Here is a 22,697-nt window from a genome sequence, read left to right as displayed (position 1 = left end):
AGTTTCTATAAATATTTGAATAGAGATATTTATGTTGTTTTGAACAACTCAGTACTAATAAGTGTAACCCTTAAAAGCCTTAGTAAGGTTAGAAAAATTGATATAAACATTTCAATTTATGTATGTGTGTGTGTTTCAAACAGATATAATAAGATTATTAGTGATAGGCTTTCCGGCATGGAAATAAATTACATGTTGGGTAAACTGTGGATGGATGGAATAGAGTGGAATTATGAGCAGAGAAAAAGGAATGATGTTAAAGAAGAGCCTGTTATCCTGTTTTTAAAATGAAAGATGTTGGCTTCTGAATCACTGCTATTTGGATAGAAACAGATCAGTATAAAAGAAACAGTTTATAAAATGTCAATATTTACAATACACTGGAAATTATGTCCTTTGCAACTATTTAAACTTACCAATGAAATATTTCAGATGTCAACTTAAAAATGTGTGAGGGGGGAAATACATTTTCAAACTTCTTTTAGGGAGTACTGAAAAAAAGGACTGAGGACCAGTGACTTTTTGGACAACAACCCATTTCAGTGGAGTAATTACCTGCATATGTTCTCAAACCAGATCATCTGGGTTGAAATTATATCCTCCTTTTCCTATATTTTTGGGGAATGTTCTTTTTTTTAACTGAAGTATAATTTACGCATAGAAGTGCACATATTTTTACAACCTGAAGCACACTCATGTAATCGCCCTTAGATCAGGAAATAGAACAGTACCAGCACCCCCAGAAGTACCCCTCTTGCCTGGGTAAACTTCTTGGTCTCTCTCTCTGTGCTTCTGATCCCACATCTCTAAAAGGGGGATAATAATACAGACCCCACAGGGTTGTTGTAAAGAGTTAATGAACTAATATCTTCAGAGCAGTCAGCACGGTGCCCCCCAATACAGGGTGAGCACTCTGGAAGTACTGGCTGTTGTCATGATTCCCTATGGCCACCAAGTCAGGGCCTCTCTGCTTCCTTTCACCCCAGCCTAGCTAAGAGTCCCCTGCTCCTGGACCCAGTGGAGCCACCTTCAGGTCCCCAACACACAGCTCCTGCAAGGACCTGATGACCCTCAGGTAAGTTACACACCGAGCCCAACATGAAATGTGCAGGCTTTATTAGCTGTGAGACACTCCACTGCCCACTAGGGTCCCATTGGTCATCACAGAACCATCAGGGGCATAGTGGCTGGGGGCTGGAGCTCTGTGCCCTGATGTGTCCACACAGAGGACACTTTCATCTCCAGCTGGTTCACAGGCTCTCAGCAGGAGGTCTTGACCGCCTGTAGGGGCTGAGCTATGTGGTGGTGGGTAGTTCTAAGCTGAGAGGTGAATGTGCCCAGCCCAGAGCAAGGCTCTGACATAGATCAGAAATGTCTCTTATCTTCACTGACCCATCTGTCCCATAAATTAGCTCCACACCTGAGGCCCACTCACCCTCTGCCAGGCCTGCTGTCTGAACAGAGCCCTGGAGGAGGCTGGGAAAATCCTGAGCCTCTTCACTCATGCCATCTTGGATCAACTGGATTGGCAGTCTGTAGCTATTCTAGGTGAATGGTTTTCAGAGGGCTATTTTAGAGGCTGTCTGCCTCCCCCAAATCCTTAACTGTCATCTCACCCACCTTCAGTTCCTTCATGGTGTCTTTTATCTTGGGGTTCAGTGACTCTAACTCCCCATAAATCCAGGATCTGAGCCGTGTCTCTGGAACTCCAGCTGTTTGGGGACAGAGCTGAGGTGTTCAGGGAGGGAAGGAAATCGGGGACCACAGACAAGTCCCTGTACCTCCAGGGGAGACAGAGGTGAGGCCAGGGGTGACAGGAGCCCCTCAGGCTGCTCCTGTTCCAAGGATAGTGTCAGAGTTTTGTCCATTTCCAGGGCTGGGTGGGGCATCCTGGAGGAGGAGTTCCTGCGCTTCAGCCTACATTCATCCAAATCACTGTAGTTTGGGGTCTGGGAGGGTCAAGAAAGAGGGAGACACACAGTGTGGGGCACTTCCCCCCCAGCCCCTGCCACCCTGACTTTAGGGATGAGAACTGGCAGGAGCTCTGTCCTGCTGCCCTTGCCCAAGATGTGAAGTCCATGGTCACGATCTGGGCTCTGCTCAGGCTGCCTGTCATGACTCAGACCATAAAGGAGGACAGCAGAAGTCACAGCTGCTCTTAGGCCACAGAGGCCCTGTGTTTGATGCCCACTGAGATCAAGTTAGGGGTGGGGGCAGGCTGCCTCCAGACAAGCCCCTGGGGATGCCCTCATCTGCTTACCTGTGCAGGGGGCAGATTGCCCTGGGGCAGTCTAGTTCCTGGACTCTGAGGAGCTGAGGTCGCAGGAAACAAGGCCAGGTTGTTGGAGGCAGGTGCTCCCAGAAAGTAGCCAGTGTGGTCCTGGGGCAGGGGCTGCTGAAGGAGCTGCAGGATGCGGCTGAGGTCGGAGGACATTCGGGACTCCAGCCTGCCAGACAGAACCCCACAGTCAGGGTCAGATCAGGGTTGGGGTTGGCAGGAGCAATTTAGGTCCTGAGGGCAGTTCTGCTGGATGAAGCTATTTCCCTGCTGCAATTCACACCCCCTGCCCACATTCCCCCTAGCACATCCCTGACTCCAATAATAACAGTGACCAGGCACCATGCACACATCATTTAGTCCTCATAATGAAGCTTTGACGTGGGTATTCTAGTTATCCCCGTTTCAAAAAGGGCAAACTGAGGATCAGAGTGGTTAAGTGACTTGACCACAATCTTGCTGGTAAGTTGCAGAGCCAGAATTTGAACCCAGTACTGTACTGCCCCTAAGCCCTCACTCTGCCACCACTGCCCTGCCACCCACAGGCCATGCCCCTTTCCCAGGGTCCTTGGAATTTTTTTCTGCAAGCGGTTATGTCCCTCCCCCCAGAAGGCTTCCGTAGCACATTCCAGGGTTTGCTGGGACAAGCTATCCAAGGAACTGTGCTTAGTGACAGGGATGGGGAAGTCTGCAGCTAAATAGGACTGGCTGTTCTAAAACCCATGGGGCACCCAGCTATGTCCCTGAGGCACCAGGAGGGGGCACCCATGCCTAGCCTGCCACTGGGCCTGCCTTCTATAGCTGCCCACATCCCTGGCCTGCAGGTCACTCACCTGTTCATCTGGGCCTGGAGCTGCTCTAGCCTGGAGCCTAGCTCCCGAGGCCAGCAGTCTGGGTCTCCCTGAGGGTTTGAAGGGCTGTGATGGTTTGAAGGGCTGTGATTTGGCCTTGGGGGCACTTGAGGCAGCAACTCAGGCCAGAGGCCAGATGCATCCGAGATGCTTAGGGAAGGGGTGGCACCTGCAGTGGGAATAGGGAAGCTTGAGCTTCGGACCAGCTGGTTCCACAGGCCTGACCTTCTGGAGCAGAGCCCAGGGCCCTCCCCCTACCTGCCACGGGAACACAGGGTAGGGGGAGTGGAGCTCCTTACCTGGGTGCCCAGGAGTACGAGGTCTTGCCCCCATAGAGGTCTGGCTTCCAGGACCCAGAAAGCTGTAGCCCTGGGAGGGGGGCTGGGGCCCCAGCTTGGGGGGGTTGGCTGGGTGGGGACGTCCAGCCCTGGCCTCACTGTCCAGGGAGCTGCTGCCCAGCGGATCCCTTGGTGCTTTGATGTGGAGCCCCAGAGGGCTGGCCGGTATCCACCCCTGGGGGCAGCCCTCACTCAGGCTCTGAAGACACAGGGGGAGGAAGGGTACAAGGGCTTCTAGCCCTGAGCCTAGGGAGGGAGCCCCTCTCTACTCACTGAGGGACTGCTGATGCCTCTCCCAGGGGAGGCAGGATGGGGAAGACCTGAGAAGGGGTGGGAGGCAGGGCAGGGGCAGACACTCATTGGGGCTGGCTTTGCTCACCTGACTGGTTGTCACCAAGGAAGAAGCCTTGGTGGTCCTGGCTGCCTGGAGCCTGCTGGGGTGATGACTGGAGACCCCCACCTGCCTTGTGGGGAACAAGAGCATCAAGTAACAGGGACCAAAGCTGGGACAAGGCCTCTTTGCCCTCCCCTGCCCCTCTCCCTCCGTGGCCCTGTGGCAACTAGGCAAGAAAGTGGTGACAGGTGGCTGGTCTCCCCCATCACGCTCCAGGCAGCTTTTCTCCTGTACACGTGGGCAGGAGATGAACAGGAGCTTGGAGATGTGCAGCCCCCCACAGAGTCTTGGGAGAGGCTGCGCTGAGCAGCAGGGTTGGAGTAGGGGGAGGTGGAAGCGCTGTTCTCCTCGCTTTCCCGAGTGCCCCTGGTGCCCCTGCCCTCAGCGTGGGCTGATGGGGGAATTTCCTCTGAGGAGACGGGATCTGGAAGTCCCAACCCATTCAGGAGGTGCCCTCAGCAGTGCCCTTGACAGCCCACCCTCCTGGCACCGTAAGACCTAGGGGCACCCAGGGGCTGAAGGGGCCTTGGAGGCCACATCCTTCTTGTCCTGGTGTCCAGCCGCTGAGCACTTCGGCCACCTGGTGGCTGCTAGCTGCTGGTCCCCCAAGGCATGGTCCTTACAAGATGTCTCCTAGGCAGGGCAGGTGGGAAGGGGAGACACCGGGGAGGGGGAGGACAGCAGAGGGCACAGGGTGGGGAGGGCTGTCCGTAGCATGTAGACCTGCCTTAGCACTGCCTCCAGAAGCTGGGCGTGGACTGGGCCAGCAGAACCTCTCCTCCTGAGGCTGGTGGGGGGGAGGGGTCAGTGTCAGGGCCTCAACCACTGTTGCCCCTGCCTGTCCCCTCCATCCCACTGGCTGGTTCCAGACCCCCTCCTCCATACAGCCCCTCTGGGCACTTCCACTCAGGGCTGGCCACCCGCTCCTTGGCAACCCTGAGCTCCAAGGAGGTTTGGTCTCCCGCACACCCTTGAGACGTCCTTAGTTGTTTAACTACGCAGCACTTTCCTCCCCTGAGTTGTTATAACCTCTCCATTGAGTGATAAGCTTGAGAGGGGAGACTGCGCTCTCACTGTTTACAGCCCTGGGACAGGGATGGCAGACCCCACCCCCACCCCCTTGCAGCTTATAGGATGTGGTGGGGAAAGCCTGGGCCATGGAGTTGCGCAAACCAGAGTCCCATTTTGGCTCTGCCTAGGACTATATGGTTTACTGTATGCCACGTGGCTTTGGTCATTTGTCCTCTGTAACCCTCAGTTACCTCATATGGAAAATGGATAGCACCATTTGCAAGGAGAAGACTAAATGAGATCATGTAAAAGTAGCCCAGCGCCTGCCACGGTAGCAGGTGCACAGTAACGGGCAGCTGCCATCAGACTTAGCAACGTGCTGGCCATGGTAGGCACAGAAGAAATGATAGCAAAGGATGCAGGAGGGGGTTGAAATAAAGGGAAGTGGTCAGATGAGGCCCCTTGGGCCAGGCAGGCCAAGCTTTCAGCAGGTGGCCTGTTCATCTCCCATTACCAGCTGGCTGAGGGCCATCCCTTCCCCTGGCCCACTCAGCCCAGACTCACATCCCGCAGGTTGAAGGTGACTTCCAGCTTACTCCAGAAGCTGTCTGCGAAGGCGGGGTACATGTCCAGCACCTCCAGCAGGTCTGCCCGCTGGATCTTGTGCAGGTCACAGTAGGTCAGGGCCCGTACATCTGCACTGGACTTGCCCGGCCGGGCATGGAGGCTAACAGGCTCCCCAAAGATGTCATTCTTTCCTGCCAGCCAGAGGGGTGGGGGTCTCTCTAGTGCCTGGCTCCAAGCTCTCTTCTGAGGAGCCCCCCTGAGGACCTCCTGACCTCCCCTCACACTTCAGGGACCCTGCTAGGCTGCGCCTGGGGCTCAGGATCACGTGCTGGAAACCAGGCTGGGCTGCTGACTGAGGGTGGGGAGAGTGCCCTTTCCTTGTCCTCAGAGCTCTGCAGAGACCCCTCCCTCCCCAGCAGGCGGGGCCCCTTGCTATCTCCAAGCCCTTCAGGACCACCTTCTGTCAGAATCCCCCCTCCTAGTTCCACTTGCTTTGGAACTGCCCATACCACCCCTATCCCCAGGGAGAGTGGGCAGTAGGGACACTAAGGCTTCTTGCGCCATGTCTTCCTCTTTCCTTAACCTGCTGCGGTGCTGTGGGAGTAAAGGGAACCCAGGGTCAGGAGGAGGGCCTGAGGCTTCTCTCTCTTTGTGTTCCCACTCCGATTGTGGGGCTAAGGGACCAACATGGCCCTAGCAGAGGAAGCATGGGGAAGTTACTTCTCTCTGGACCCTGGTGGCCTTATCTTTAAAATGAGTGTAACCATATCTGCCTTGTCTACCCCATTGGGCTGTCCAGAGGAGCAGACATGAGGCTTGAGGAAGTGCCTTGAATTGCAAGAGGCACCAGACAGGTGCATGCAAGGCACTGGGAGGGATGGATGTCACAGGTGGACAGGGGCTGGATATGGGGGTGTGGGGTGAGGGTATTGGGTCCTCCTGGTGCTAGCCACTGGATGTAAACATAAATAGATGCTGTCCCACTCACAAGGAGCCCCCCAAATCCCCAAGGGACAGATTACAGAATGCTCTCTAGGGCCTTAGAACAGGGGAGAGCCAAGAGCAATGGAGCTATGGACGAGGGAGGGGGCTCATTTCACCCAGGGTGCTTGGGAGCAGGGAGGAGAGGGGCTTACAGAGAAAGTGAAGTGGGGGCTGGGTTGTGAGAATCTAGGAGGACTGGGCCCCCAGGAGAAAGGCAATCTGGGTGGACAGAGCAGCGTGTGGTCAGTGCTGCACAGTTAGGGCTGAGGGCAGAGAGCCCAGGGCCGGGGTGCCAGGGACTAAGATTGCTTGCAGCCCACTCCCAACAGGAAAGCCCAGCCCCCTAGCCTGCTGTTACTGCACAGGGGGCACTAATTGTTTGCACAGTGATGGGTGGAGGCATGTGCCCCAGGACAACAAGATGAAAGGTCGTTTACAGAGGAGGGGACTGAGGCTTAGAGACAGAAGGGACTCTCTAGGGTCACATGTGAAACCTAGAAGCTGGAAATCTGGGCAACATTATAAAGCGATGGTTTTCCACTAGATAAGGATTATGACCTAATGTCCATTTCCACTCAGGACAAAACGAGAAGAGCTCATGTCTCTAACTGAAACTTAAATTGGACTGGCTTCTTAATTATTAATAATAATTATCATCTCTCCCACGTGGATGGCACTTCTAAGCTTGGCTGGGAGTGAGGGAAGGGCTCATTGAGGAGCCCATGCTTGAGCTCAGCCTTAAAGGATGACTGGGGTCTGTCAGGCAGGGGTACAAGGTAGGGGATCTGAGCAGAGTGGCAGCATGTGCAAAGGCACAGATGTGTGACAGATAAGTAGGTTTAGAGAACTAAGTAGTTTGTATGGCTGGAGTGTGAAGTACCGGGGGAGGGTGGCAGGACTTAGGGTGGCCAGAATGCGGAGGGCTGTGCATGCCAGGTGCAGGGGTTTACGTTTGTCTCATGGGTCATGGGGAACCACGGAAGGATTTTGAACTGAAGAGGAATATGCACAGATGTGAGTTTCAGGTCACTGGCAGAAGGTGGAAGATGGAGTATGAGAGTAGACCAGATTCAGGGTCACGGGAAAGGAGCTCCTGACACCTGCCAGGAAGGACACAATGAGGTCTGGACCCAGGCAGCAACAAGGAGACGAGATATTAATGAGGGGAACAGACAGGGCTCTGTGGCTGCCTGGATAGTGAGGGTGGGGCAGGAAAGGAGAAGGGTGCTTCCTTGGTTGACTCTCAAGTCTCTGGCCCAGACAGTGGAAGGTTCACAATGATGAGGATGCCAATGGAGCTGCTTTTGAGGGAAGATGATGATTTTAGAATGAGATATGTTGTTTGGTCTGCCTATGGACTATAAGGGTGACCATGCCCAAGAACAAATGGAATATTCCAGTCTAAGGAGAGATTGGGGCCAGGAGACCTTGTGGCATAGGTGAGACTGAGGTCACTGGAGCAAGGAGCTGGCCCAGGTGAGGGTGTTGTGGGAGAAAAGAGTGAGCTCCACACATGGTGAAGCCCAGCTGAGGGGAGACCAGAAGGAGATGACTGGGCAGAGAGGTGGGAGGAAAGCCCGGCCATGGAGACCAAAGGAGGGTGAGGCTGCGGTCTGGGACTTGGAGTGGCTGAAGTCAGGGGGAAGGCAAAGAAGACGAGAATCATCTCAGACAGGTGAAACGACCTGCCCAAGGTAAATGACCTGCCTAAGGTAAGTGGCAGAGGTGGTCTGTGCCCCAAATCTGTCCCCTGCCCAGTGTTCGTATTCCTTCCTCCAAAGTGTCCAGCTGTCCCTGCAGCTGTGCTGAATGAGACTCGGGACACCCTGCCCCCCCCCAACAAACAAACAAACAAATAAATCTTGTTTTCTCACCCTGAGTTTCCCAAGGGTGGGAGAAGGTAGGAGCTTAACTGGACTTCTGAGTCAGACACATAGCCCTGGAAGCCCTGCTTGTCCACTTACCCACATGACCTCTCTGAGCCTCAACTTCCCTATCAGGAGAATGGGGCCTTTGGCAGGGGTTTGGTTTAAGGATTCAATGAGCTGGGTCTACAGTTCTCTGTGGCACAGGGTCAGCACATGGCAGTGAAAGGTGCCACCATCATCGTTAGGAATGGACTGGTCCAGGCAGGACATCTCCAGTCCACCGCACCCCCAACCCTGGCCTGGCCCTCTGCCCCCGACCCACCTAGAATGGCTACGACCACGTCATCACGCAGGATCTCGATGGAGCCGCGGGAGATGAAGTAGAGCGTGGAGAGCACGTCGCCGAGGTGCACGAGCGTGTCCCCCGGCGGCGCGTGTGTCGTCTTGAATTTGACTGCGAGCGCGCGCAGGCAGCCTTTGCTGGCGCCATGGAAGGCCGGGCAGTGCTGCAGCAGCGCGCGGTGCAGGTGCAGGCAGATGTCGGCCTGCAGGCACTCGGGGAAGCCCTTCAGCACCTGCGAGGCGGGTGGTCGCGTCCAGTTGGGCGCAGCCTGGGGTGGCGCTGGGGGAGTGGGTGGGGAGGGCTCTGGGGACGCCCTGCGCCCTCGGGACCTGGGGCTCCCCTGGGTGTAAGCCCGAGCTGGGACTTGAGGTGGTCGCTCACACGACCCCAGGGAAGGGCGGCAGGGGCTCACCGCGTTCATGTCGATGCCGTTGGTGTAGGACCAGGCATGTTGGAAGTATTCTTCGAGGCGCTGCCGCAGAGGGTTGGGGATCTGATGGAAGCGGATAAATTCCTTGACTCGCAGCATCTGCGTGTGGTAGCGCGCTGTGCCCGAGTATAGGCGCTGGATGATGGCGGACACGTTGCCAAAGATGCTGGCGTACATGAGGGCTGGGCAGGCGGCAGGGAGCAGGGTATGGGAGGTGAGCTCCTGAGCATCCCCACCAGCCCACATCGCCCCGGGGCCTGCTCCAGGCCTCCCTCTCCCTGGGATCCCCCAGTTAAGGATCCCTCTGTCCTGGGCAAAGTCGGAAATGTCCAGGACAGAGCCAGGGCACATGGGAGACAAAGACCCCAAGGCTTCCTACCCTCCTCCCTCTGCCCTCTGCCACTCAGCATCCTCCTGGGCCCAGAGGCCAAACTCCTGAGAAGAAAGAACTAGGGCGATGAATTTTTTTAGTTCAGATTTATTTTCTTTGTCAAGTTGTAAAAATATAATAAAGGGAAAACTCTTAATCTCCTGTTTTCACCCATTTTCCCCCCTTGTTTTTGTTTTTCTGAGCTTTCACATCTGTAAATACTCTGAACATGACAACTTAATCTACGTGTAAAATTCCACACTGCCTCTGTGTTCTTAGACGAGGTGTCTTGGGAGGAAGCACAGTGCAGGGCCCGAGATCACACAGTCCTGGGAATCAGCTCCTGGGGCTGCAACTGGGTCTCTGTGTAACTCCTGGCAAGTTAGAACCTTTAGTTTCTCAGTCTGTGAATGACTCATACTATGGCCCTCATGGGGTAGAGATGGGAACAAAAATTGAGCCTCTGAAAAGTACTTAGAAAAGTGCCTGGCGGGGCTAGCTTTGTGGGCGTGGACCTATGCTAACAAGGACCCGGGCTTGGTTTAATGCTCTGCCATTACCATCTTGAAATTCTTAATAATTTTTTAACAAAGGGCTCCACATTTTCATTTTGCATTGGGTCCTGCAAATAAAGTAGATGGTCCTGGTCCCTGACATATAGCGAGGGTTAAATTCTGTGAACAGTTGATGCACACATATGCAAAATTTCATTGTGCTGCAAACTTAGGATCCGCCTATCACACACATTGTTACTGTGTTGGTAGATCTCACTACAAAATGAAAATGGAATTCAACGGACATGAAGTGGCACTCACAGCCGATGAGCATGACGCAGATGGAGAAGACCTTTTCAGAGTTGGTGTTGGGTGAGACGTTGCCGAAGCCCACGCTGGTAAGGCTGCTGAAGGTGAAGTAGAGGGCCGTGACATACTTGTCCTGCACCGAGGGGCCTGAGGCTGGGTCGCTGCCATTGTAGCGCTTGCCGAGCTGAGCGCCTAGGCTGTCCAGCCAGCCGATCTTGGGCTCCAGGTAGGGCCGCTCCACGTTGCCAATGGCATACCAGATGCAGGCCAGCCAGTGTGCAATGAGTGCAAAGGTGCACATGAGCAGGAAGAGCACAGCCGCCCCGTACTCAGAGTAGCGGTCCAGCTTCCGAGCCACGCGCACCAGCCGCAGTAGCCGTGCCGTCTTCAGCAGCCCAATCAGGGTTGTGGTCTGGAGGGGCAGGGAGGGGGCCAAGGGGCTGGGGGTCAGACCTTGAAAGGCTATGCTTAGGACCACATTTATTCACTTGTGAGTATAGTCACCCAGTCATTCAACAAACATTTTTGGAAAGCCTGCTTTGTGCCAAGCTCTTGGCAGTGGGGCACAGTGCAGGACCTTAAGGAGCTCTCAGCCTCAAGCTCAAAATAGTGTTGTGGTTGCTAGGACAGAAGTCCAAGAGGAGCACAGAGGAAGGGAAGGTCAAGTCTGCAGCAACAGGGCAGGGGAGGCTTCCTAAAGAAGGTGACATAGGACCTGAGTCTTGAGAGACAAGGCTGGGTCTCTAGGCAGATGGGAGGGAGAGGGAAAGGGCATTGCAGGCACAGGGAGCAGCATGAGCAAAGGCATGGAGGTGTGAAATGGCACAGTCCACGTGGGAAACCTAGGGCGATGCTGAAGCCTGGAACACAGAGTAGTGAGTAGTGAGGAATGAGCCTGGAAGGTGGACAGAGGCTGCTACTGAGGCCACAGGGTCCACAGAGAACTTGGCTTTTATTCCAAGTCACCAGGGAGCCATTGAGAGTTCCAAAGACTGGGTCAGATAAGGGAAAGAGTCAGATAAGTGATCTGAAACTCATTCTGGTCTCTGTGTGCAGGGGGTGAGGCTGTCAGGTGTGCGGCTGGGGCAGAGGTGGGTAAGAAGGCCACTCAGTGTCTAGGCAAGGACAATGGGGTGGAAAGGAGGGGAAAGGACTTGGGGACAGATTTTCCGGGAGTGAGTGGGCATGGGAGCAGGGAGTCACGATGATCACCCCGTGCTGGACAGGCTGGGTGATTGGGAGTAACTGGAACACAGGAGGCAGAGCTGATTTGAGTGGAAAGCTGATCCCAAGAAGGTACAAGAAGAGCATGAAAATGCCCTCATATCAGCTGTGGGAAGCGGAGTGGGCATGGGGGGATGGAATTGGGAAGGGATTCAGGACAGCCCATGGATTCCCTTTCTAACTCCAGGGTATGTATGGTTTAGAAGTCAGCACAAGGAGCTAGGACTTCAGGAGTGCCGTCCCAGAAGGGGCAGAATTCTGGAGCACAGAAAAGGCACCTTGGGCTAGAGGATAGCCTCAGCTTCTCCTTCTCCAGGGCTGGGAGATGACAGATGTCTGAGGCTCGGTTTCTGCCTCTACCTGCTTTGGCAAAGGTGCCCAGTGCTAGGGCTGGGGCACAGGGGACGGCTGCAGCAGCCAAACTGAACGGGGTCTGCTTACCTCATCAGAGCCAGTGCGGAAGATGAGCAGGTCGAAGGGGATGGCGGCCACCATGTCGATGAGGAACCAGCCCTTGAAGTAGTGGACGGCGATGCGGCGGGGGTGGCTGACCACCTCGTCATTGGTGTTGACATAGGTGGTGCGGAAGTTGATGACAATGTCAACGACGAACATGATGTCCACGATGAGGTCTACCACGGTGAGCGGGCTGCAGGTGTAGCCGCAGTCCCCGCGCTGAGACTCGTCCTGGTCGCTGAGCAGGAAGGCGGCCGAGTAGGGCGTGAAGACTGCTGTGTAGATGACTAGCAGCAGGATGAGCCAGTCCCACACGGCCTTGAAGGGGCTGTAGTGCAGGAGGGTCCCACGGTGAATGCGTGGTGCCTGCAGCTTGTACTCTGGCAGCACATCCGCACCCAGGGACAGGACCTGGAGGTGGGGACCACGGGGTGGTCAGCAGGGTGGCCACCACTGGTGAGATGAGTCTGGGAGGGGTGAAGATGTAGGGGTGAGGCCTAGGAAGGGAGATGTGGGTGGTGGTGGGTGAGGAGGGCTGTGCAGGGCAGGGGGATGTGGCAAAGATGGGGTGTGTGTGGCATGTATGAGGGGGCAAGTTCACAAGGGGATGGGGTGCTGGGAAGAAAAGCAGAGAGGAAGTAGGGTCCAGAGGAGGGGTGCAGCTCTGTCCCATAGTGACCCCAGGTTTGAAGCTCATAAACTCCCTCAGAAACAGGCCAGCCTGGAGAGGGTGGAGACAGGGCTCGGGGAGGGGAGAGAGGAGGGTGGGGCTCAAGTAGACTGAGGGGGTGGTTGTTGAGGGGTCAATCCTCTCTGGTGGGTTTGGGAGGTTCCCAGCTGTCAGGTTCCTGGTGGAAACAAGTCACTCCCAAAATAGCCTCTTCATGCCTGAGGGCCCTGTGGAGCCTGGACCAAGGACGGCCTTCTCTCAGAGCCCTCTAGGGAAACAATCTAACTGCAGGGTATGGAGCTTATCTGGGCCCTTGACAGATCCTGAGCTCCAGAGGCTCTGACTACTTTGCACACGTCCAAGGAGGTTTTGATCATTAGACTCAGCTGAACCCCCTCTGCTCTGCCCCTCCGACCCCCACCTCTGAGACTATGGCCAACATAGGGTCAGTAGGGCCCAGCCCAGCATGCCTAGGCTCTGCCCAGGTGCCCAACACAGGAAAGACACAGTTGCGGCATCTGGAAGGGCATGCATTTTGAAGCCAGCCCTCCCAGGTTGATTCCAGTTCTGACACTGCTATATGTCTGTCTTGGGGCAAGTTTTATAACCTCTCTGAGCCTCAGTTCCCTCATTGGCAGAAGGGGATGACAAAGGACAACAAACTCTATGGGGCTCTTGTGAGGAAATGAGCGGGTGCATCTTGATAGCAGACACTGCGCCCACAAGGATGGGGCCTGAGGGGTGTCCCGTGGACCCCACCACCACCACTGGAGAGGGCCCAGCAGATGGTCCTGGTTTAAGAAAATCTGCAATGTAAGGTTCTAACCTTGCAAACCAGATCCATTAGCAGATGGGATCACAATACGGAAGATCCACCCAAGGGCTGGTTTCAACCAGAGTCCCCGATTTGCCATCCAAATTCCTAGGAAGGGCCGTAATGTCCTAACCCTGTGGTGACCTCCTGCTCAGCCCTGTCCTCACCTCCTATTTTGCCTCCCCAGGAAGTTTCCTCTGACCCTGCACAGACTCGGATCACCTTTTCCAATCTTCACCCTGCTCCTTATAAACACCCCTGAGCACAGTCATTCCCCACTGGCCTATAGGCTGCAGGTCCCTCGTCTGGCATGCCCATCTTCTATTCCCAGCACTTAGTCCCCATGGGGGCTCAACTAAAGGGGACCAAATGAGCACTGAAAGCTTGGGCTGTCATAGCCATCCTCTCCCCTGGCTGCTCAAGACCAGCCAGGATGAAAGAGCAGAGCACGGGGAGCGAGAGGGAGGCAGCAGGAACTCTGAAGGTGGGGTCACAGGAGAGTGTCTGCTTCCTCAGGCCATCTGGCCGGGGGCCATTTCCCCCACCACAGACCTCCCTAGTCTTCCACCACCTCCAAAGCCAGCACAAGGGCCCTTCCCTGGCAAAGCCAGCCCTTCCCGGTGTCCCTGGAGCTGCAGGGCCCCCAAGATGTAGGAACTCGGGTGTGGGATCACAATCTTGTAGGTCCTTTGAGTTCTGGTTGAGGCCAGTGTGACTTCCTTGCTCGGGGCCCATGCTGGCCCCTCCTCCGAGCTCTGTCAGGCACCTCCTCATCTTAGGGCCTGCATGGGGTGTGTTAATAAAGCCCAGAGGGACTAAGGCAGGGGACAGGACAGGAGTAGGCAGGTTGGATGAGGGCAGTGGCCAGGGGCCCGAGCCAGGTCTACCAGTCTCCACATGCAACTCTTTAGTCTTACAGCCCCCATCACCCCTGCCACCAAACTGAGGGCTCTGGGCTGTGCAGCTAGATGGGCTTCCCAAGGTCAGGCCATTGGGCCACCTTGCCTGACCTCTGAGGGTCCAACCCTTCAGCCTGGGGTCCTTTCTTCCCCACAGTTCTTGTGCTGGGTAAGGAGGTGGGTTACAAGGAGTTCCCACTCGTGTGGTCCAGCACAGAGAGAGCTTCAGGTGACAAGGGGGGCAGGAAGGCAAAAGAGTGGCCCCCATCCCCTCATGAAGGCAAAGTCCCAGGGGAAGCTGGGAGCAGGCTCCCTACCTTGCCCTGTACCTCCTTGCTCAGCCCTGGCCTAGGCCACCCTCGATGCCTCCTGGGACTAGCATACTCAATGTTAAATGTGTCCCCAGTGGCCATAAGGCCCAACTCTCTCCTCCAGATGAAAGCCTTGGGGCCCAGAAAGAGGATAAGGTCCCTTGCCCAAGGTCACATAGCGAGCAGGACCCTGGTCACCCGAACCTCGGGCAGGGCTCTTTGCATTTCCCTCTGGAGTGGTCAGGTGGAGACTGGGGCATCAGGCCCTGTGAGAAGGGACAGTGGGCTTGGCTGAAACAGTGGATCCAAGGAGGTTTGCCTTGGGCTGGCCAAGGAGGGGAGGGAGGCATTCTGGGCCTGATCCCTAAGGAGCCATGCAAAGGGGCCTGAAGATGCCAGAGGCTGCTGCCCCTCCACTGGGATTGCAGGAGGGTCCTGTTGTGGGGGCTGCCTGTCCCCTCCAAAGCAAGGGGCAGGAGGAGGACTTAGGGCCCCCCCCATCCTTCTCAGTATGGCCCTGACACCTCCCCTCTCTGCTTCTTCTCTGGGACTGGCAGAGCCTTGGGTGAGCCCTCATGGTGACCTGTGTTTTCCTCCCTCCTAGGCTTCTCCAGGCCTAGGATGTGGCACTATTCACAGGCTCTGCTGACCCCATCCTCCTCTGGTTGCAGGAGCTGGGCATCAGCGTGGTGGCCCCAGGGGAGGCCTTTAAGGCGAAAGAATCAGACTCAAGCAGGACAGGAAGCCTGGAGCTCAGACCAGACGCTAGGGGGCTGGACAAGCTGGCTCCCTCTGCTAGCCCAGGCCCCAGAGGAGACCTGGCCCAGGGCCTGAGAAGGGGCCCTTGAGGCCCAGCACAGCCCCATCCACCCTGCCCTACGGGCCGCACCTGGGTGACCTTCTCAGTGACGTTCTGGGTCCGCTCCACCACCTTGTGGGGTGCGATGATCTCAATCTCTGTAGTGGAGCCTGAGCGGTGCTTCTCCAGGTTGAACTCCACGAAGTTGAGTGTGAACTGTGGGATCTGGCTGATGGTTCTGTACTTGACCCTCCCCGTGCCAGGCCCCTGTGCACCTGGCCTGCCATGAGAGCCCTCTGAAACCAGGGCAGGGTCAGAGCAGCCAGGGCCAGGGGACTCGCTGATCCACCTGGTGCCCGCTCCTGCCCCGCTCCCCCCCAACCTGCTCCCCGCCTCACCAGAGCCCAGAAAGCTCTGGGACAGCAGGCGCTGGGTCAGGCTGCGGCTCCCTCTCTTGGCCAGGAGCTGGGCCAGGTCCTCAAAGTTGAGGATGAACATGATGACAGCCCCATCTTCATTCTTCACAGGCACCACATCTACCAGGCAGCGGAAGCTGGAAGCTGCAAACAGCATGGGCAGGGGGTTGTCACTGGAGGGTCCTCTCCTACAGAAACCTGGCCAGGGGGAGCCAGGGAAGGGGCTGGGCTAAGGTCAAGTTAAGGGCAGCTGTGGTGGGTGAGGAGTCCTGCAGGGTGACCAGAGCTATTGGGCAGAGGGTTGCTGATGCTGCCCAGCAGGTGCCCCACCCACAGGGTAGAGGTGGAGAGAGCTGCTAAGCTTCTCATTAGGAGATAATGTAGCATCGGGCCCAAGTCCACACTTGGCCCTCAGCTCAGGGCTTAACCTTGAGGTTTGCTTCTGCTGTAATTAAAGCCGAGCAGATGGGGTGGATTAAGTGGGGAGGTGAGGTCGGGCAGTCTACTCCCATGTAGCTCTGCCTGGCCCTGGGTTCAGCTCCCATATTCCCATCCTACAAAGATGTCCTGCTCCCCTGATGCTGGAAGGAACTCACTGTTGAGAACACACAAAGTGCTGGGCACTGAACCAGTTGGCACATTAGGCCTCAAGCTCTGTCATGGCACCCAGTGGGTCCTTGCGGGGCACACGTAGACCCCTGTTCTGCAGAGCCTGGGGTTCTGAGAAACTGACATGCTGGGGCTGGGTGGCGACATGGAGTGGGGATCCCTGGGCTCTCAGTACACAACACTTTGGAGAGGGGAGGGGACTTGTCTGGGATGAGGACACTGGAGTGAAGGTCTGGAAGGGTTCCACTGTCCCAAGGCAGAGGTGCAGGGATGGGTGGGGAGCAGGCAGGGCAGTGGCGTGGGGTCTGGAGAGGGAGAAGGAGATAGATGGCAGTGCAGGGACAGGACAGGCCCCTCCTGCCACTCTCTCCACCCTCTTGCGCAGCCCAGACCCAGCCATTGGTCCCACTCTTCCTCTTCCTTGGCTCCAGGGTCTCACTTTGCCTCCCCCAATAGGTGAGTGGAACAAAACAAGCTAAAACTTTCACTCTGTGGGCTAGGTAGATGCCCCAGGGCACCCCCTCCCTGGTACCTGGTCATCCCATGTCCCTCAATTCAAACTGTTGGCGGTGTCAGGCCCAAGGGTCAGGATGCTAAGAGGCAGGGCCTCAGGTAAACATGGATTTCAGAAGGCGGGTTTGTGTCTGTCTCAACTGCCAGCACCCAGCACCTGTTCCAGGTGTAGCTTGTTAACTGAGTGAATGAAAGAATGTGTGTAAATGTGAGTGGGTGGGAGGTTGGCAGGCAGGAGTACTTCTACTTTGGGGTCCACTACACTCACTCATCCCCTGGCCCCCCCTTTTGTGCTCACGTCCCTTGGCACCTCCTCACACCATCAGTGCTGGGGTGCAGCTGAGCTGTCCCCATCCTCCCTCCCACTTTCCTCCCTGGGAGCAGGAATCTCCCGGATCAGATTCCCGGACTCCCAGGCACCAGGCAGCCATCTGCCAGCTGCTGCACTGGGCCCCGGGGGAGACATCCACACCGAGGAGAGGCCGTCCACTTGCCTCTGTGACCCACCCCCGGCTCACAGTGCCAGACGCCTGCCTCCCAGGCCAGCGCCAGGCTCTCTTGTCAGCCTGGGGCCTGGCAATCCCTGGGCACTGGGACCTACCCAGGAAGCCTCCTTGACCAGGGGCTTGAGACACCGTGTCCAGGGCCAGACTATCTCCTCACTCTCTCTGGTACTGCAGAGATCTGGCCTGGGATGGGGAGAGGGAGGACAGAGCTGGACAGGGGCAAGGCCTCCAGGCTCTCTATGCTGCTAGAGGCTGCCGAGGCCCAGTGCATACCCACTGATGCTATCTTTGGAAAACTGAGGCTGAGAACAGACCAAAGACCAGCCCATCAGAGCAGTGAGGGCTGGAAGAGCCACACCTGACACCCCGTGCCTGATCTCCGTGCCTGCTGCCTGAGGGGTGGGTAGAGACAGGAGGCTATGAGGATTTGGATGAGTTCAGAGCTTTCTCTTTCTGATCCCTAAGCTGTCCTTGCTCACAAGTAACTGTGTCTGGGTGATCGGAAATGGGTGAGTCTGTCACCCTAGAGTGTGCCCAGGAGTGGCAGTGTTCCTGTGCCCTTGCTCCATCCCTGGAGAGGGGCCACAGGCTATGCCTCGTTCTCCCTTCTAGGGGCCTCTCCGGGGACCACCTCTCTGACCAAGGACAGCAGGCTTGTCTGCCCCCTGTGATACTGCACTTCTCTGTCTCTTGGATGACCCCTTCCTTCAGTTTCAGAGTCCTCACCCCTCACCTGCAAGCGTCCTTGTTTTCTGTTGCCCCCATCTCTTTACACATCCCATCCAGCAGGTGGTGAGCCCTCAGGGAGGAGCTGATGCTACAAAAAGTTGCCACTAAGAGGGTGGCTGCTCCATACCACCTCCCTGCTGGCTGTTTCTGGCATTCATGGGCACTCACTGGTGCAGAAACACCGGGGTCCCAGACCACAGCCCTTACCCTGTCCTCCTTACTGGGAGCTGAGGACTGGAGGAGCCCCAGGCTTCCTCTAGTCTGGCTGGGAGATAAGGGGACTCTCTGGTTTGGTGTCATCAGAGAAGATCCAGTAAAGGCAGGCAGGGCTGGGCCCCTCTGGCCGGTCCCCAGTGGGGACAGGGCTTGGGGGGCGGATCTGAGTGCTCTCCATCCCTCCCTCCAGACTCTCACTGGCACTAGTCTTGTGGCCACCCCCATTCCTCCTAGCTGTTAGTTCTTACTTTTCCTAGTGAAGGCAGATGGAGGATGAGCCAGATTCTCAGGGGTCTCTGAGCTCTGTCTCATGGGGTAATTTTTGTCAAGTGCCCTGGCTTCTTTAAGCCCGACTATACACAGCTGCACAATTTGGAGATATATGGATACAGACCCTCCACTCGGACTTGGAGAACTGTCAGTGGATTACCCCTTTAGAGGAAAAGAGGATTATAAATCAGCTAGAATTCTGTTCAGGACCCCTTCCCTTCCCACCTCCCTGGAGTCAGTGGAACAGTGGGGAGAAGAGGGAAGGAATCACCATTAGGATGCCCTTTAGCAGGACTATAAGATGTATGTGTGGGGGTGGAGATAATTCAGTGGTAGAGCGCATGATTAACATGCACAAGGTCCTGGGTTCAATCCCCAGTATTTCCATTAAAGAAAAAAAAAAGGTGTATGTGAATATGGAAGAAAAAATTCATGTGGTCAGAGTGGACCATAAAGTGAACATAAGTTATCTGAGCATCATAACCTTCCTTTAGGGGAATGTAGGCCAGGAGTTTCCCTTTTCTGGGTTTCAGGCCAATTTCAGGCAGGTCCAGGTGGTCAAGGTCTTGGGCTATAGGACAGGGAAGGGCTTAGGGTTGGGGTGGGTATAGACTGGGATTTATACGGCACCAGGTATATGGGTAATTTTTCATTTTCACCCAGGCCAATTTCCAAGACTAGGTCTCCAGGGTCCCTTATGATTACTAGAGGATGCCAGCAGGGTTCTGAAAACCTGAGTCCTGATCTCAGAGGGTCAAGGCCTTGCCTTGACCTCTGTCCCCTGCCCAGGCATGTGCAGGATGCTGAGGGGACACTGTGAACCATGATCTGACATCACTGGGAGTCTGTGATCACCCCTCACCTCTCTGGGACCTAGGTAGAGCTCCGGGGTCAAGGAGAGGGACAGAAAAGGATGTGTTGTCCCTCATCATTTCCTGCTGTCCCATCCTGTTCCCCTGGTACACTTCTCACTCCTTTGACTGGCACTTCTTCTCTGCAGTGATGTGAGGAGGTGAGGTTGCAGCTTTTAAAAGTATTCTGACTTCATTAACTCTGTGGATGCTGCCAAACTAAGACAGGTTCTTCCTAGTCCCCTAATTACCACCCCTGCATTCAGGGGGTTGGTAGCAGCAGAGGACAACCAGAGGGACAGCCAGGACCTGCCCAAGAAGCACCCGGAAGCTCTTAAAAACACACGCTCAGGTTCACACTTACACTCAGGCTCCACATACATACCAGGGCCCTGGAACTTGGGCTCTCAGTACCCTCAGCCCCAGTCCAAAGGTGCCTGCCCTTTACCTGCACTCAGGTGGCCCTTATGCATTCTTCCCTAACGAGGGCTCTCTTCTGGGGCTTCCCTCCTTAAAAGTCGTGCTTCCAAGCACAGAGGCTATTGGAGTCCTTTATTCTCTCTTGCGATTATTCAGACCAGATATCGCTGAGGGGAGAATCCAAGGACTTGGGGTCCAGTCCCAGGTTGGACCCAAGCAACAGGATCTTGGCCAAGTACCTTCTTTTTCTTGGGCCTTGGTTTCCTCGTCCATGAAATGAAGGGATTTATCTAAGCCAGTGGTTCCTGAACTTGGCAGAACATCCAAACTGCCAGGGAGATTTGTCCAAGTACACCTGCTTGGGCCTCACTTCACACCTCTGAGTCAGCTTCTCTTTACAGAGGGTGTGTTTTAGAAAACAAACTTCAGGTAATTCTGATGCTGAACCAGGCTTGGGTGGGGGGCATTGGTCCACGTGATTTCAAAATGACTTTCAGGATCTTAGTCCCCACCCTTCTCTTTCCTCCCCACACTGATCCAGTGGAGACTCTGAAGTCCTGCAGGGAGGATCTTAAAGGGCTGCAGAACTCTTTATCCTCAGCCCCTGCTCTATGCTTTTGTTCTGTTTGCAGTAAGCTTGGGCTGGCAATAATACCCCAAACTGGGTGAGCCTCCAAGTCAGGGCAAACTCCAGACCCTATCTCCCCAAGGAGCTGGTGCTGGGTGAGCCAGGCCCACCCCTCTTTTCAAGCCAGCAGCCCCCATGCCTTGCCTGGCCATGAAGGCCTTGAGGGGGTGACTCCTCCCCTAATCCCCAGAGCAGACGGAGATGAGGAAAGGTTAATTTCCGTCCCAGCTGCCTGACAGCTGGGGCTGACAGTGACAGAGTGGACAGCCAGGAGACCAGGGATACGGGGGAGGGATGGTGGAGCGGGAGGCCCTGCCTGGGGCCAGGACCAGTTGGTGGTTCAGCCTGGTCCCTGGCCTCTGAAAAGGACCTCAGAAGACACTGCATCCAGTGTCCATCACTTCCCCCTATGGATGAGGAAACTGAGGCCCAGAGAGGAGACAGCATTTGTCCAGGCCCTTTGGTTCCCTGGGTCAGTGCCCTTCCCATGGCCACTCTGTCTGGACAAGGGAGGGGCCAAGCCTGCATTCCAGAACCTGTGGCCTGAGGGTGCCTCACCATCCTTGCGGTAGTAGAGGATGTCCACCTTGCACTCCTCGGCCCCCAGCAGGGCCTGCGCCAGGCGGGAGACGGCACTGCGTGGGGTGTTGGGGCCTGTGAGGAAGTCGCAAGTGCATGGTCTCTGCATCACTTCCACTCGGGAGTAGCCGAAGAGTTCACAGAAGCCGTCGTTGCAGTAAATGATGGCACAGTTCTCCATCTGAGCATTGGCAATCAGGAACTTACGACCTGGGGTGGGAGGTGGGAAGCCCATGGCAACCAGGATTGGGCAGCAGAGAGGGAAAGATCAGAGGGACCCTTGGAAGCAGTGAGGGGGAATCTAGAAGGTGGGACAGAGCAGTAACCAGAATGAAGGAGGGGGGAGGTCAGCTCTGGGGACAGTGGGCAGACCAAGGTGGCCAGAGTCATGCGGGAAGTTCATCGAACTCCTGAGAGTAAAGAGAGGGTGGTCAGGAGGGGAAAGCAGAACAGAGATCAGAGAAGTGGGGGAGGGGGAGTCAGGCCTGGGGATTGTGGGAAGACCAGGGCAGTAATGGGGTCAGTGAAGTGGGAGGGAGGCCCAAAGCTTCCTGGAGGCTGGGAAAGGGGTCAATGAGGAAGAGGGAGCAGGGATGTGACCATATCGGGGCCAGGCCTGGGAGAGCTCCAAAAAGACAAGAGTGGCCAGAGTGGGGAGGTGAAAAGAAGAGAGGCAAGGAAATCTCTGGAGAAAGTGATGGCGGTGGTGAGGGCTGTCCGAGGGTGGCGGGACAGTGATAGAAGGAAAGGTCAGGGCTTGGAGGTGGGTGCCAAGAAAACATCTCAGGGGAGGAGGGGGCTGCACTCTGCCCACCGTGCCCCAGAAGAGAGGGTGGCATTTGAGGTAAGTGGATCCCACTGGAGAAGGTGTTCCGGGATATTAAAGGGAAAGATTTTGTATTCAGCATCAGATATCCCCCACCCTGCTCCATTCGAAGTTAGTAAAGAGGTCTTGTCACTCCTGTCACGGAACCAGGACTCCAGATCCTGCCCCCACCCAACGCATACACTCACTCTGGCCCTCGAACTTGCGGATGATGGTGTCCAGGTAAGTGTTTTGGGGCGCGACATGGCCCCTGCGGACCGGCATCTTTCAGCTGCGGCCTCTGCCCGGAGCCACCAGCGTCCCGGCTCCCTCCGCCTCCGCCTGTCCTCGGGCTCAGCGCGTCCGGCTCCGGGTGGGCGCCGCCCCCGGGGAGGGCCGCGGGGCTCCGTGCCCCGCCCGCACGCCTGCGTCTACCCTCCGCTGCCCTCCCGAGCCCTCCCCGGCCAGCCGCTTGCCGCGCCTGCTCCTCTCGGCTGCCGCCCAGGAGCTGTCCGCGCCGCGGTGCTGAAAGAAGCCGCGCAGCGGCTGCAGGGCGGGGTCCGCGGGGCGGGGGCAACTTCTCCTGGACTCAACGGGGCAGGGGCGGGGCCTTGACTCCTAGGGGGCGGAGCTGGGCTGGAGTCCCGCGCCAGGAATGGGGCAGGGCTTCTCTGAGGAGCTTCTGCTCTGTCCCAATGGCCAGTGGCCTCAGCCTTTCTCGGACACTCTCCCAGAAACAAAGGGC

The 22,697-nt window shown here is 56.3% G+C and overlaps 1 protein-coding gene across 2 annotated transcripts; it reads right to left on the bottom strand.

The window, feature by feature from the left end:
- Positions 1-986: 986 nt before the first annotated feature.
- KCNH6 (potassium voltage-gated channel subfamily H member 6) lies at positions 987-22,409 on the bottom strand. Of its 2 annotated transcripts, XM_074343459.1 has the most exons (15): positions 22,162-22,409; positions 21,127-21,357; positions 15,809-15,970; positions 15,501-15,706; positions 11,903-12,328; positions 10,250-10,649; positions 9,047-9,246; positions 8,614-8,866; positions 5,437-5,630; positions 4,585-4,648; positions 3,847-3,927; positions 3,429-3,536; positions 3,112-3,298; positions 2,261-2,447; positions 987-1,949 (listed from the first exon to the last, which is right to left on the bottom strand). In XM_074343459.1, the coding sequence occupies exons 1-15, from the start codon at positions 22,235-22,237 to the stop codon at positions 1,665-1,667; spliced, it is 3,060 nt and encodes a 1,019-aa protein (XP_074199560.1). In that variant the 5' UTR covers positions 22,238-22,409; the 3' UTR covers positions 987-1,664. The 2 variants fall into 2 exon arrangements, with proteins under 2 accessions (XP_074199560.1, XP_074199559.1); XM_074343458.1 differs by lacking the exon at positions 3,429-3,536.
- Between the last annotated feature and the right edge of the window lie 288 nt (positions 22,410-22,697).

Source organism: Camelus bactrianus, chromosome 16 (genome assembly GCF_048773025.1).
Source record: "Camelus bactrianus isolate YW-2024 breed Bactrian camel chromosome 16, ASM4877302v1, whole genome shotgun sequence".
Classification (NCBI taxonomy): Eukaryota; Metazoa; Chordata; class Mammalia; order Artiodactyla; family Camelidae; genus Camelus; species Camelus bactrianus.
The sequence above is the reverse complement of the archived record's forward strand: the minus strand, read 5'-3'. Positions and strand labels throughout refer to the sequence as shown.

Excerpts from the sequence above, each read along its gene's own strand:
- KCNH6 (XM_074343459.1), bottom strand. The coding sequence starts at position 22,237 with ATGCCGGTCCGCAGGGGCCATGTCGCGCCCCAAAACACTTACCTGGAC. Across the intron at positions 3,928-4,584 it reads TGGAGGCAGTGCTAAGGCAG|GTGGGGGTCTCCAGTCATCA; the intron begins GTCTACATGCTA and ends CCCACAAGGCAG. Across the intron at positions 1,950-2,260 it reads GCAATCTGCCCCCTGCACAG|ACCCCAAACTACAGTGATTT; the intron begins GTAAGCAGATGA and ends TGACCCTCCCAG.